This window comes from Geotrypetes seraphini, chromosome 5 (assembly GCF_902459505.1).
Source record: "Geotrypetes seraphini chromosome 5, aGeoSer1.1, whole genome shotgun sequence".
Classification (NCBI taxonomy): domain Eukaryota; kingdom Metazoa; phylum Chordata; class Amphibia; order Gymnophiona; family Dermophiidae; genus Geotrypetes; species Geotrypetes seraphini.
Genome location: NC_047088.1, coordinates 174,576,544 through 174,591,684, shown reverse-complemented (window position 1 = coordinate 174,591,684; position 15,141 = coordinate 174,576,544). Strand labels below are relative to the sequence as shown.

Sequence of the window (15,141 nt, the reverse complement as noted above, 5' to 3'; positions counted from 1 at the left end):
CATCGGAGCCCTAAAAACAGTAATTTTGAGCGGTGCGTGCCTCCGCACTGCGCTCAATTGTCTGGGCGCGCCTTTGTCCCGGCGCGCTTTTAACCTGACACCCTTTTTATATTTCCAGTATATCTGCGCCATCTACTGGGTATGCTTGGTATTGTTTCTCTTTTTTCTTGTATGTTTCTTATACGTTTACTTGGTTTTACACACATTTTTTATTTGCATGTATTTGTATTTTGATGTTATTTATGGTGCTTAAGTTTCGCCTATTGTGCTTATAGCTGTTTCCTACAGACATTACAGAAAACAGCTAAACAACTTATCTTCTTCCAAGTACCTGACCACTTGATTCATCTAACTACATGATTATGTTTAATGTTTTAATCTTTTGTGAACTGCGTAGAACTTTTGGTAACGCGATCTATAAGCACATTATGTTATGTTACCTATGATAATTTATGCTAATGATACATTGTCATGATCTTTCATATTTGATTTTACTTTGATTTTTATTTATTTTGTATTTGTTTGTGAAATTTACAAGGAAGTATATATATGTCTTTTGATTTTATAGATTACCAACATACTCCCTGAGGAAGGCTTTTTTTGGAAGCCAAAGCACAGATCATGTTGTGGTCCAGCTAAAAAGGACCAAGGACTAATAGGCTTGCATGATTTTATGTATATGATAAATGTACTTTTAATAAGTGGATGACTGTTCTAGAGCAGTGTATCGCAAATTGTGTGCCACAGCACACCAGTGTGCCTCCTGAGATTTCTGGTGTGCCGCGACACACTGGTGGGGAGGAGAGTCGTCCATGTCGGCTGCCTGCCTACAGGACGTGCCTCTTGTGGTGAGAGGCACGTCCTGTAGGAAGTCAGCTGGCGCAGCTGACTCTCCTCCTGGCCAGCATCTCTCCTCTTCTCCCCGTACCTCCCAGATCCCTGTAATAGCGGTGTTGTGGCCAGACAGGCCTCCGTGTATGCGTGGACTTGATGGATGCTGGGTGCCTTCCGGCCGGGGCATCTGGTTTTAGTGTTGCCGCTGGCCAGAAAAGTTTGCGAGACACTGTTCTAGAGGCTGATGTGCAAAATCCCCTCCCCACTTAATTACACGTGGGGTTGTTTCTTCTTTTTTGTTGTTGTACAGCCTTCATATAGCCCAGACACAGCACCCTGTGATTTCTGGGTACTCCAAACCCTGAACAATAACCAACTGTGCAAAACGTTTTCAGATGATAAAGTGAAAAATGCCACAGCGCTAAAAGTGAAGTTGCAAAACAGTCTACTGCATATTTTTGAAATGCTGCAAAAAATGAGAAGGATGATACTTTAAAAAAGAAAAATGTTCAAATCCTGTGGAGACATCAGATTCTGAATTAAACCAAAAAAAAAAACCCCAAACTGTCTCATTACTTTTCAAATCAGCCCTCCTACATACATATGTACAAGTTTCATCTATAGTTATGAGACAGTTTAAAAATCTCACAGGATCCCGCCAAATTCAGCCCAAAATGGATTGTGAGGCATTGTGAGGCACTTGATCATACTTCTGGTCAGCATTGAGATATTTGGGAATTCATTTGGCCGAGAGCTTTCTCATGGCTAAAAATTCCATGAATAATATAGCCTACTCATTCTCAGGATATCTCCAGGGTCTCTGCTATCTCTTTAGCACCTCATGCTGACCGTTGCAGCTATATCAAGATCTTAGATAAGGGAATGCGGAAAAGGAGGAGTCAAAACTAGGGGCAATTTTAAAGAAACAAAAGAATTATCTCCATGCATGCTCTCCAATTTCTGAGTAATACTGGTGAGAAACTCTTCCTTAATCCACGCCTGTGGGTATAGATATTTTACATCTTGCCTTTAAACACCAGCCATGATAACCTCATCCAGAGGTTTCTTGGGTGGAATTACACTTAAGTACAGCTAAACAAAAGCTGCTAACTAATGTCAGTTAACTGAAGACAACTCACTACTAACCTGCGCATACTACAAGAACAAAGCCTTAAATGGATATGCCACATGTTGATTTCTTAGCTACCTCTTAAGTGTTGTAATAATGTGTCACTGTTGATCAGGTATACTCTAATTACTTCATTTTTGGAACAAATTATTGTACGACATCAGGCAACAAGTGTCCGGAACATAAAGTAACTCACCTGTCCATTAAAGCATCTTCTAACAAAGGAGTTACAGCATAGATATAATCCTTGCCCATCTCTCCAATATATTCAAACAAGAAGGACAGTGATTTTAATACACCATTCTGGACATTTAGTTCAGGAACTCTATATTCATTCATGAGGGCAGGCAGCACTGTGAAGGGTGAACATGTTTCTGCTACAATGGCAATAGCTACTGTAGTACACACTCTGTTCTGTCTTTCCTGTACTTTCAAATTGTTCAGCAATGTGGCCAAGACATCATGAGGTCTATAAAAAAAAACAAAATCCAGATGCATACATCATTAAGAATACAGGAGCAGCACAAAGTGCATAAATTAATACAATTTTTTAGAATGCAAGGAGGGTGTGGCATTATAATTCACTGCCAGAAAGAAATTAGACCACACAAATTTTACTTTTACAGTGGCCTACAATAAAAGTTTTTTTAAAAAAAATTCTTTATTCATTTTTATATCTTTCAACAAGTGTTTCAGAAAATGTCATTTGAACTTACACAATATCACTTGATTAGCTTTCATATACAACTTAAATGATAATATTTAAACTCACCTTCCCATCCCTACTATTTCATATGTAATTTCATATATCATATATATAATATATTATATAATCTTTTCTTTTAATCTAAACATTTAAAATCAGATCAGAAATCCTTCCCCCATCCCTCACTTTACAATTGTACCAATAAGGGAAAAATGATATTTACTTATCACAATATTCTATTAATGGACCCCAAACCTCCTGAAATTTATTGAAATTTCCTTTTTGTGTGGCTAATGATCTTTCCATCTTATATATATGACACAGAGTTCCACCAAAAGCTGTAGTTAAGTCTACTCCAATTTTTCCAATTAAATGTAATTTGTTGAATGGCTACTCCTGTCATAATAAGTAATAACTTATTTTTTGCAGAAATTTGACTTTTTTTCCTCATTGACATTCCAAATAATATAGTATCATATGATAAAGCCACCGGATTTTTTAATAAACAATTTCTTTGGCCCCATATCGATTTCCAAAAAGCCAAAATAAATGGACAATAGAATAATATCTAGAGTCCCTGCCTCAAGATGACAATGCCAACATCTATTAGACTTAGAGCTATCTAATTTTTATAAACGAACAGGGGGCCAGAATGCTCTATGTAAAAGAAAAAACCAAGTTTGTCTCACAGATGCTGACATCGCATCCTCCAAGACCAAATTCGTGGCGATTGAGACGCAGTAATTTGATGCTTAATCTCAATGCTCCAAATATCCCTAAGACCAGTTTTTGGTTTCTTTTTTATAAATCCATCTATCAATTTATACCACTGAGCGGCCTGGTGTCCCAGGAAGTCCACCTGAAAGCAAAAGAACTCCAAACTATATTGATTATTAAGGTTTTTCCATTCAGGGAACCCCGCCTGAATAGCCTGCTTCAGTTGCAACCATCTATAACTTTGTGATTTATCAAGACCGAATTTATGTTGCAACTGTGAAAAATCAAGCAGTTTACCATTAGATATAACATCATCTAGAATCTGTATACCCGCCATCATCCAATGCTTCTAGATGACCTTAAACCCGCCAATTTGAATCTTGGAGTTAAGCCATATAGTTTGATTTGTTGATTTATGTATTGGAATAGGTGTTAAATTATTCACTAATCTTAAGATTTTCCATGTATCAACTAATATTCTATTTTCTTTATATATCCTAGGCATTTTGATACTAAGAACACGGTTTAATCTCAGAGGAAAAATGAGTCGTCATTCCAACCACAACCAATCTGGAATATTTTCAATGGGCTCTGGGAGGATCTAATACATACCTTGGCGCATGATATAGGCTTGATGATACCTATAAAAATTTGGAAAATTTACCCCTCCCTCCGCAATTGGCTTTTGTAAAGACACTAAACAATTCTAGCAATTTTACCCAGCCAAATAAATTTTGTTAAAATACTATTTTTGTAAAAAGACCCTGAAAAAATACTAGAATCATACCCATTTGATAACAAACCACACCATTGCTCACACATTTCTGTAACCTTCTGTAATAAAGATTTTTCATTTACTTTCATTGTGTCTTCCAGTGTGATTTTAATCCAAATACCTAAATATTTTATTCCATCTTCTTTCCATTGAAAGGAAAATGAGTCAAATAAATCTTTTGTACAATGTACATTAAGTGGAAGAACTTCTGATTTACTCCAATTAATCTTATATCCTGAAAATTTTCCAGATTTATCTATTAATTCAAATAAACATGGAATGGTTATTTCAGGATTTCTCAATTGAAGCAGAATATCATCCGCATAAGCAGAGACCTTATATTCCCGTTCTGAATAAGGAATACCATGTATCCCCTTTGCTAGCTGAATAGCTAATAACAAGTGTTCTAATACAATATCAAAAAGCAAAGGAGATAAGGGACATCCTTTTCTAACCCCTCTTTGCAAACCAAAATGTTCTGAGAAATTATTATTAATATACAATCTAGCATTCGGGGATTGAATCATTTGTATAAATCCTGAACCTATACCAAATCATTCAAATGCTTGATACATAAAGGTCCATTCAACACGATCAAAGGCCTTCTCTGCATCCAAGGAAACAGAAAAGGCCGGATCTTTCATAGCTTTTGTTAAATATAACATTTGAAAAGCCAGTCTGGTATTATTAGAAGAATGTCTCTGAGCAACAAACACACACACAAATAGAGCCACAAGTTACGAAAACAGGATTTCTGAAGTAACAGGATAACTCTCAAAACATAAAACTATTAAGTTTTCTCTTGTTGCTGATGGCAGATAAATACATTTTATGTTAATATCTCAGTGAAAAACAACTTATGTAAAACAAAAAGTAAAACATACAATGATTTATCTGCCAACTGAAGGGGAAAAAAAAGAATTTGGCGGCTCAATCACAGCACTGAGAGCTTAATTCAGAAGAAGCACAAAAGCAAATATACAGAATATGTCTACTTACCCAATAGCCTTTGCAATATAGCCAAAAGTATTTACAGTGGCTCTTCTGATGGCTTTCTTGTGAGCTTTCAACAGTTCCAAGAGTTCAAAGCAAATCCTCATCCATTCTCTAGCAGATACATATTCTGCTCCCCTGATTCAAGCAAAAAAAGTTCTACAGTTAAAAAATGCATCAACTAAAATGAAAGCAGAGCACAGAAACAAGTTTTGACACATCATCAGAACTATGTTTATTAAAATTTGATATCCCGCTAAATCTTACAACAGTTCTCAGCAGTTTTACATAACAATAAATTTCAATAGAAATAAAAGAAAGGAACACTATAAAAATAATAGGACAGTCCTAAAAGCAAATGCAATCATACAAGAGAATAAAAACATGCACACAATTGCAACCTCATATGTAAGGGGTGCCTGATAACCTCTCAATTAGTGAATATGGTCAACTGGAAAGGAGTCAGTTCTGAAAGCTAGTTGAAAAAAATTAGGTCTTTAACAATGTCTTAAAGTTTGCTTCAGATCGAATGTTATTCGGAAGTTGGTTACAGAGACTGTATCAGATTAAAAAAAAAAAAAAGCCTGCCTAATGACAAGTAAATTCCCATCTAGTTCTTGAAACTAGAGGCTTATATAGATAGAATAAGATTATTAGTTCAGATATTTTTCTTTTACATTTAAAACTAATCTAAATTTGCAAATATTTTAGTTAAGTACAATTGGTAGTGAATTTTTTTTTAAATTATATTGCTGAGAGTTTGCTAAATTCAGACTCATGGCAAACCCTAACACATGAAACATTACATGAAGCCTAAAGTTCTCTGTGAATGCAAGTTCCTAACTAGGAGTTTTGACGGCACAGTTATATTCACTTTCAAACTGAAACAGTTCCTATCAGCCGTTACTCAAGGGATCATCACAGCCCATGCTAGAAAATTAAATGTAAATATATGGGCCTTTATCCACAAAATTCCTGATCATCAGAAATGGCACTGGCATTTCTTTCTTGCAAATGCTATGGCCAGCTCAGGGTAATGGTTCTGTACTGAAGAGACTAGACACTTGTGCACAAGAATGGAGATGTTTTTCTGCAAAATTCAGATTTAACAAGCTAACATTAATGCCCTAAATAAATTGTTTACCTATCTGCAATACGTCCAACAAGGTCGATGCAGTTTTCTTGTACTTTTTCATGCCTGTTCTTCAAGATAGGCGTGAGTCTTGGCAACAGATCTTTAATTGGTGGTGTCATCTTGTGCATTCCTGTTCATTAAAAACAAATATTTTATTGATTCTTCTTTACATATAAAACTTATTCAAGTCAAAAATCAGTATTAGTATTTTTTGAGTAATACTGAATTTGTATTTATTTATTAATTTTTTTACATACCTATAACATTCACAATCGCTTTAAGTGCTCCTAAAATGCTGCCCAATACCTCTGGGTACTCTTCGCCCAAGTACTCATACAGGACAACTCCTAAATGCCCCATGAGTTTTTCCTAAAAATAAATGAGATTTTAAGAATTAAATAAGCATTAAGCCTTATATATGATTAAACAGAAACTGCTGTAGTGGGAAAAAACGTGAATACCTCTTGACACGTCTTCATGACCACGGCAGTACGAGAGATCAGGTCTGCAGCTTGTTGTCTCACTTTGGCAGATTTGTTGTTTAAACGCCATAAGACTGTACCACAGATCTGAGGCAGGTATGGCTTCACTCGTTTCCCCAGAGCATTCACTACTGTACCAAAGCCATTCAACATCACAGAATCCTATACAAGAGAAAGGAAATCAATAGAGGCTGTCATTTTAATTACATTGGTACTTTCAATAATAAAAGGTACAATTAAAAAATATGGTTAAGTGATTACATCTATCTGGAATAGACTGTTGAACTTCAATATAAAGGTAAAAATGTTCTACTGAAGACTCTGGGGCTTTTAAAAGCAATTGCTAGTTGTTGGTTTGTATTCTCCTATTTAAAAGCTAAATACTATTTCAAACAGTCTCTGGCATAAAAGGAGTAATAAGTCTATAGACAACATTACAAATATCAGATATGTCAAAAAGGGAGGATGAGGACAGTTAGTCTGCATTCTAGCTATGTTATGGAAATATTTAAAATGCCATCTCCTAATAAGAGAAATGGATTAACTAAAAGCAATGTTTTCATGTGCCTCCATGTACAAAATTCTTTTACAAGTGTACAGGGACTGCATTTTGTGCATTCAATTAATAATGACAGAGATAACGTTGTTACTTACCTGTAATATGTTTTCCGAGGACAGAAAATTTTTTGTTATTATTATTTCTTTATTTATTTTCACATTTTCATGATAACATAAAATCATATTGAAATCAACAGTAACTACAAAAACAGCAAACAGGTAATAAGGAAAGTAGGGAAAAAAGTAAATCGTAAAACTGTTTTGTTAGCCCACAATAAAACTTGAAGGAGGAGTATTCCCAATAAGTCGGAACAACAAGGAAAATCTTAAGGCATTCAGAAGGACTTCCTGAAGTGAGCCTAAAATTAAACTATGAGCTTTACTCTTGTCTATTAACAGGGGTACTTGCTGTCACCACACCATTATCCAAAATAAACCTAGAAACTGCGAAGAATCAAAGAAAATATATCTTGCTCCTTTAAAAGTAATCAGACATTTACAAGGAAATCTTAATACAAAGGTGTCAGCCTAGCTATCGCTACCATTCAGCATTTTCAGTTGGCATTACTTATGTCAGCAAAGGCCTATGGGAAATTATATCAATCTGACTCTGGCATGGGAATGCAGATAGACTCTGAGGACAGGGAAACTGTTTTAAGTATCCCTGATATGGTTTTAAGTAGCCCTGATTGAATCATGACTAGCTAAAAGGTATTAATGTCTGATTAAGAGGGTGCTTAGGACAATGGCCTGCTTGAATGGGACAAAGAAGCCAGAGACTAATCCCATCACCATGCTTGCAAGTATCACACCCTCCTTAGCAATTAAATTAACCATTGTTTCAAACAGTTTACAAATTCTAAACAGAAAGATACTGGGACATACAATATTTTCTCTATTCAGAATAAGATTCCAAGGTATAAAAGCCTACTCTCTGAGCTATCAATGGAGCTATCAATTTATCTATCTATCTCTGGAGGAGAGGGGTCTTGGCCCTCTCTCTCTCTTTCTTTCTCTGGCTCTCCCTAGAACTGCAAGCTTCTATGTCTCTCTTTTCCTCTGAACTCTGTAAGGCAGGGAAACTGCTATGCTCTCTATTTAATTGTAATGCTTAATTGTAATGATTATAAATATTGCTTTTCTGTAAGCCTATTTCTATAATATATTCTTTATATAATCACCTCTGGCTGTGCTCGTTTATTCTACTTCCTGGTGAGTCATCTGTGAGGGAACTGAACCTGGGACCTGGCGTTGGTCAGTGCGCATTTCACTTACCCCCTACCACCATACATTGGGGGGGCCACGAACAAAACTGACAAAAGGTAGCTCCCAGTTTTAAGACCTGGGGTCTCAATAGCAAAAACCGTTTCCTCTTTTTTTGTGTTTGCCTAGACACGTCAGGGTACATTCTAATTTTTTTGATTCAAAAAGAGTATCTCTTTATGTTTAAAAAATATCTTCAAGAGCCAACCTCTATCAGAGTCAAGAGTTAATTGAACAAAAAGTGTAATTAAACTAATCTGATCTATTCCTGATGACTCTAATAAGTTTGTTAATTCCAATAAGTCAATTGCTGGTTCCTGTTGATCTTCCAAAGTTTTCTTCTTTCCCAGTGGAACATAGTAGATCTTTGAAATAGGTGGAAATGAATTTTGTGGGATTTTCAGAATCTCCAGAAGATACTTTTTAAACATGCCCATCGCTGAAATAGTTGGTGATTTAGGAAAGTTAATCAATCTTAAATTATTCTTTATTGTCATATTTTCCAATATTTCCAACTTAAAGTTAATATTACCATTTTCTTTCATTAATAAGTGATTTTATACAGCCAAACTTTCCAATTTTTTTCCTTGCTCCAATTATTTATTTTCCAATTTTCCTACTCTTTGTTGCACCATTAAAGAATCTGAAAGTATCCCAGAACAATGAGTGGCAAGTGTTTGTAATTGAGAGCCCAAAGATACCTGCAACATTGAAATTGCTTCCCAAATGGAATTTAAATCAATCATAGGGGGTTTTTGTAATGGAGCAATTGTAATTTCCAATGGCAAATCTTTAGAATTCACAGTACCTGGAGTAAAAGATTCCAACAGGGGTTCTAGTGAGCCCTCCTGCAATTCCAAGTCTCCACACAGTGGCAATTGTATTGCTGAAGCAGCCGTCACTCTCCGTACTGCCCGTTCTTCTTCCTCCTCTGTACAGCTTACGGAGACGGCCGCTACACTCCCTTCTACATTCTCTTCTCTCCCTGTGTCTAGCAACACTGGGCAGGGGAGTGGCTGCGCCGGCGTTCTGCGCTCATCCGGGGACAAGCTGACTGCCTCAAAAGAGGATGAAGGACTCTCCGACCTGCCTTCACCGCTAGCCGAGATCATCTGCACTGGAATTTCTTTAGGCCCGCGCTCGACAAAAACATCCATCGGGCCAGAAAGCTGCACTTGCGACCCAGGCACCGAAGGGAAAACCCGGGTCTGACTTTTGCTTCACCATGCGGGTAAGAATCAATGGCGTTCTATGAGCACCTTCAGGCCACCATCTTAGTTAAACTCCTTCAGAAAATTTTTTATTTATTTAAAATCAAGTTCATATGACATGACCTCCACAAGTCTATTTTGTTCTCTTAATTGAGCCAAATTATAAGCCTTTTGGTGAACATTTAGAGGTCATGCAACAATTTTTAATTTAATACATAAAATGCAAGTACAGAATTTATATTAAAATTTTCCATCTAAACTTGAATTGTGAGCAAATGCACATAGAGGTTAAAATACATACTGTTACTTAGAGCTGAAAATAGGCTTGTTGGCCTAATGATTTATTATGCATTGTTTAATGTTTAGTGATGACTGGTAACTAACATTATTCCACAGTAAATACAAAATGTTTGGTATGTCAACATTCAAGTCAATATTCATCAGTGTGGCTTTGGAGCAAGTTGGACTGGTATTTCTGTATTGAGCAAAAAGGTGAAGGAGTAGAAGCTGCTTCTGCTCCTCATTCTTTGTGAGACTTGAATTATAGTGCTGCATTAAAGCAAGTGCTCTTTCAGTGGAGTTGTTGACTACCGTCAATGATGATGCCGACTGCTTCAAATACTGATAGTTTGAAACATCTCTTCAGTTTGCAGGATCTTTAACCAGAAATTGAGTCTTTTCTTGTCCATTTGCGTCAAGAACACCAAAGAAGATACAAGTTCACTGTTATACATGATGCCAGGTTGTTATGGGACCAAATGACTTGGGAGGGCAGTCAAGATGTTTCACCAAACTTGTGGATTGTGGAAGCTGAAGGTTTGTCACCATCTTGGACTTTACTTTATTGCTTAGTCTGTAATCAAAAAAAGTCATACCAACCAAAGTTTCTGACAAGTACCATAGATGTCTGGTGAATGTTGTTGGCACAACCTTGTTTGGATATATCTGAAATTCTGAAAGCAGAAGCAAGTCACTGAGTGATGCTTTTAAAGGAAGAGGTGACTCATGTCAGTAGCGGATATAGATGAGGCTAACAGAGAAACAAAAGGCTTGTGGAGAGTTGATGTCCAATATGAAGGCTTTACTGAAACAAATAAATAATCCACGTAAAAACATCAGGGCCTGAACCACTGGAAACATATGGACCCAACACAGTCCATGTTTCAACACAATTATCTTCTTCAGGGGTCCCTATTGGTCCTATAGACAGGCTTGTGGATTAATTAAAACAAAAATCTATGTGCATAGAAGAATCATTCCTCTGTTGCTGTTCTTCCCTTTAATTTGTTCTTCTTATATGTGAATTTGCATCTTTGTTGCCCATCATTTGCCATGCTTCCATGCTCAGTACCCAAAATGTACATAAGAATTTCTACTATTGCTTTTCTTCCTTAAATTTGTTGTTCTGTATATCTGCTGTATATGAAGTTGCAACCTTGTTGCTAAACATGTACTATGTATGTAAACTTGTAACCCGTTCTGGGCTCTTCTGAGAGGATGGGCTAGAAATTTGACTAAATAAATAATTAAATGAATAAGTCTGAGGAGATCTGTTCCTATTTCTGGGGAAACTCAGACAATCGGCCTCCAAAATGAGGAGGCGCGGCTGAAGATCTGGTGTCATTGGGACTTCTCAGATGCGGGACTGGTGCGAGAGAACCTGAAGCCTGCTGACGTCTGGGGTTGCTTCAGCACTGTCTGTAGCTCTAGGACTGTAGTTCTGGGAATATCTCTAGGTGGATGAGCCTATTGAAGTTTGGCAAAACCTACGTGAGGGACGAAAATTACTGCAACTCCCTCCAGGGGTATGTAGAGTCTTGTTCTCTGAGAGGGACTTAGGACTGCCAAATTAGCCATAAGGTCATCCATCCCCTTTCCAAAAAGTATTTGTCCCTTAAAGAGTCACCTTAGAGGCCGAATCTCCAGCCCAGTGGTGGATCCAAAGTGTTTTGTGAGCTGACACAGCATAAGCCAGGACTTTGCCCATAAACCTTAAAGGTCATATAAGGCACCTGCCACATAATCCACTCCCTTGAGCACCAACTGGAGGGCAGGCGTTCCTGTCCGCCAATGGATCCCTGTGCAATCTCATGCGACAGGCATTCACCGCAAAAGAGGCAGCTGTCGCAGCCTAAATGCCCAAAGAAGCCACTTCAAAGAGCTTCTTCAAGACCATACCTACCCTGCGGTCCTGGGAATCTTTAAGCATCACACCCCTTTCACTAGGGTGGGCAATACAGTTGGTAACCTGAGCCACTTCTAAATCCACTTTCGGTTGTTCAAACAGCTGCTGAAATTCCGGTGCCGTAGGATAAAGCTTAGACATTGCTTTAGTCACTCAGAAAGACCTCTCTGGTGTCCCCCACTGCTTTGTATCCAGAGCCGTGAGATCTGGATGCTTAGGAAAAAAGTATGTCAGAGCATTAGAGTGGCTCATTACTGTACATTGAGGTATGGAAGGCTGACCTTCCAACTTCAATTCTTTCAAGATGTCCATAATAAAATGGTGGTCTGAAGCAGACTTAAACAACCAGCAGATGGAGGGGGTCATCAGGGAGATCCTGGAGTCTGTCATAGGGGAATCCAGGGATTCAAGACAAAGTCAGACAAGTTCCTGCTGAACCAGAACGTATGCAGGTAGAGCTAGTCTCAGGGCGCTGGTCTTTGACCAGTGGGCCGCCACGTGAGTGGACTGCTGGGCACGATGGACCACTGGTCTGACCTAGCAGCGGCAATTCTTATGTTCCCCTGAGGCATCTTAACTGTTCTACAAAGGGAATCAGTGTCATCCAGGGTGTAAGCATCATCTTGTGATAAAAGCGGCATAGTATCAGTGTGTCAACTAAGGCAGTCTGGGTCTGTAGGAACTTGACCACTGGGTACCTGAACAGTGACCTCCGCAAAGGAATGCACTGGGTTGGAAGCCATGTGCTCTCTGCAAAAGCTGAACAAATTCTGGGGAAAAGCCACACCCCCAGGGCTGAAGACAGCTCCTGATGAACCCCAAATGAGGGGTCCCCGGAAATCGGCATGCTTGCGTTTCGCGTCAGAAATAAAAACTGTAGTGGGCTCTGTGTTCTTCAGCTAAATGGGAGAAGCAGAGGGAATAAAGTGTGTGGCTACCAAAGCAGTCATGATTCTTGACATTATAAACCATGACATGGCCCTCAAAAATCTTCCCAGCCTAGGAATTAAAAAAATGTAATCTACTAGCCATTTAGAGTGCATTTGCTGATGGCAGCCTCCATTTTGTTTGCATGAAAAGAAACAAAAAGATGGGTGGATTATGGGCTTTTGTCTCTTTGCCAGTCCAAAGTGTGTAATACACTTTCACATTTGTGGCAGGAGGCTTTGGGAAAAATAGACTACTTTGGAAGGACCTTAGGATTTATGCAAAGGACCACTCTACTGTTGAAAAACTTTGTGTAAGGTGGATCAGCTACTAAAGACTGGCGTTCATGCACCATGCAGGCTGAATTGACTGCCACCAAAAATAGACCTTCCAGGTCAGGTACTTCAGGCAACATGTTTCTACCTGACAAGATGCAGCGAGACCCAGAAACCTGCAACAAGCAGGTTTATCTAGTGGCTCAAAAGGAGTTTTCATCAGCTGGATTAAAACAAGTCCCTTGACTCTGCAGGCAGCCTGATGGGAGGCTTCAACAAGAAGTTAAACTCCATAGATACCTAAAAGATGAGCAGACATGAACTTACTTTTAACAAATGGAGTTGCCTCTGTTGAGTTTATGATGCTGTTTTCTTCTTTTTATTTTGTGTACACATTATTCTATCTCATTTTCAGGCTATATAACAGAGACTGTGATCCTGGGACAGGCAGGGAACTTCTTTATGCCATGTTACTATGTTTTGGTCTATTTTTAATGTTAATGTCTTCCTTGATGTGTTCTTTCTGTACTCTGCCTAGAACCACAAGGCATTGTGCGGTATAAAGAAAGAATGTATGAGAAAATAACTCGCCCCCCTCCCTCTTCTTCCTCTATTTTTTTTTTTTTTTATTACATTGAATTTCTTTCCTTTAGTTCTTTTGTTTTGTATCAGTCAACTATTACCTTGCCTGTAACTGATACTGTTTTTATTTTTTTTTATTTTTAAAACTAAACTGTAACCTTTTAGAAGTTTCTGATACATGGAATATCAAAAATCAAATAAACTTAAACTTGGTCTTGAAATTTGACTCACAAATGTTGAGGGTATTCAAGCAGTTTTGTGTAGAACAGATAAAATCCTAGGTCTCACACTCATTCATACTAAATAGCAAACCTTATTCATTTAAAACCATAAGACCTGCTAGTAGAAATCTTCTAGAAGCCAACAGAACTTGGAGATACTATCAGGCAGGTTTAAAGGAATACACCACTATCCTCCTGGGTCCGCTGAACATAAAAGTGAAAGACCCTATGGACACCCAAATTGCGCAACTGCCTCTGTTCCAACGAGCCCTCCTGATTACCCAAGACCGGGAGGACCATGGACTGGTTGACATGAAATGGCAAAAACCACCTTCGGGAGAGAGGGAACCGGCTGCATGATGACCCGCTCCTTAGAGAACTTCAGGAAAGGTGGCCTACAAGAGAATGCCTGCAGCTCTGAAATACATCTTGCGGAAGTAATGGCCAACAGGAAAACCTCCTTAAGAGTAAGGTCCTTCAACCTGCAGGTGTTGAAGCTGAAATGGAGAATGAATGAGCAAGGATAGAACCAGACTGAGATCCCAGGCAGAAACCAACAGCCGAATTGGTGGCCGGAGCAATTTTGCAGTGCTCAAGAATCGAATCATATCTGGAGCAGAGGCCAAACACCTACCATGCAAAAGACCACAAAAGGAAGACAAAGAGGCAATCTGCACCTGAAGGGAAGACCAGGCAAGGCCTCGCTCCAGGTCATCCTGCAGAAACTCCAGAATGTGAGGTAGAGCAGTGCATGCGCGGACCACCACTCTTCAAAAAATCGCCAAACATGCACATAAGCCCAAGAGGTGGAAATTCTGCGAGACCCCAGGAGAGAAGAGATCACTTTATCCGAATATCCCTTCTTACTCAGGCGAGCCCTTTCCTCAAGCCATAAGACAAAAGGAACCCAAATTGACATTGGAATAGCACCGAGACAGAAGATCAGGCAAGAGGGGCAGCGGGAAAGGATCTGCTACTACTGTGTTTCCCGAAAATAAGACACCGTCTTATATTAATTTGGGGCACTAGGTCTAATTTTTGGGTAGGTCTTATTTATTTTCATGAACACTCATCTTTCCCTTCCTCTCCTCCACCCCAATTCTTCCTATTTCCTTTCTCTCCCCCACATGTGCAGCATTTTTCCTCCC

The 15,141-nt window shown here is 38.5% G+C and overlaps 1 protein-coding gene across 3 annotated transcripts in view; it reads right to left on the bottom strand.

The window, feature by feature from the left end:
• Positions 1-15,141, bottom strand: part of SF3B1 (splicing factor 3b subunit 1) — a 236,498-nt gene that overhangs the window by 28,388 nt on the left and 192,969 nt on the right. For all 3 annotated transcript variants that reach the window (XM_033947227.1, XM_033947229.1, XM_033947228.1), the window contains 5 exons: positions 6,751-6,933; positions 6,547-6,658; positions 6,299-6,419; positions 5,161-5,292; positions 2,160-2,432 (listed from right to left, as the gene is read on the bottom strand). In XM_033947227.1, the coding sequence (XP_033803118.1) occupies positions 2,160-2,432; positions 5,161-5,292; positions 6,299-6,419; positions 6,547-6,658; positions 6,751-6,933 (821 nt within the window). The remainder of the gene's footprint in view (positions 1-2,159; positions 2,433-5,160; positions 5,293-6,298; positions 6,420-6,546; positions 6,659-6,750; positions 6,934-15,141) is intronic.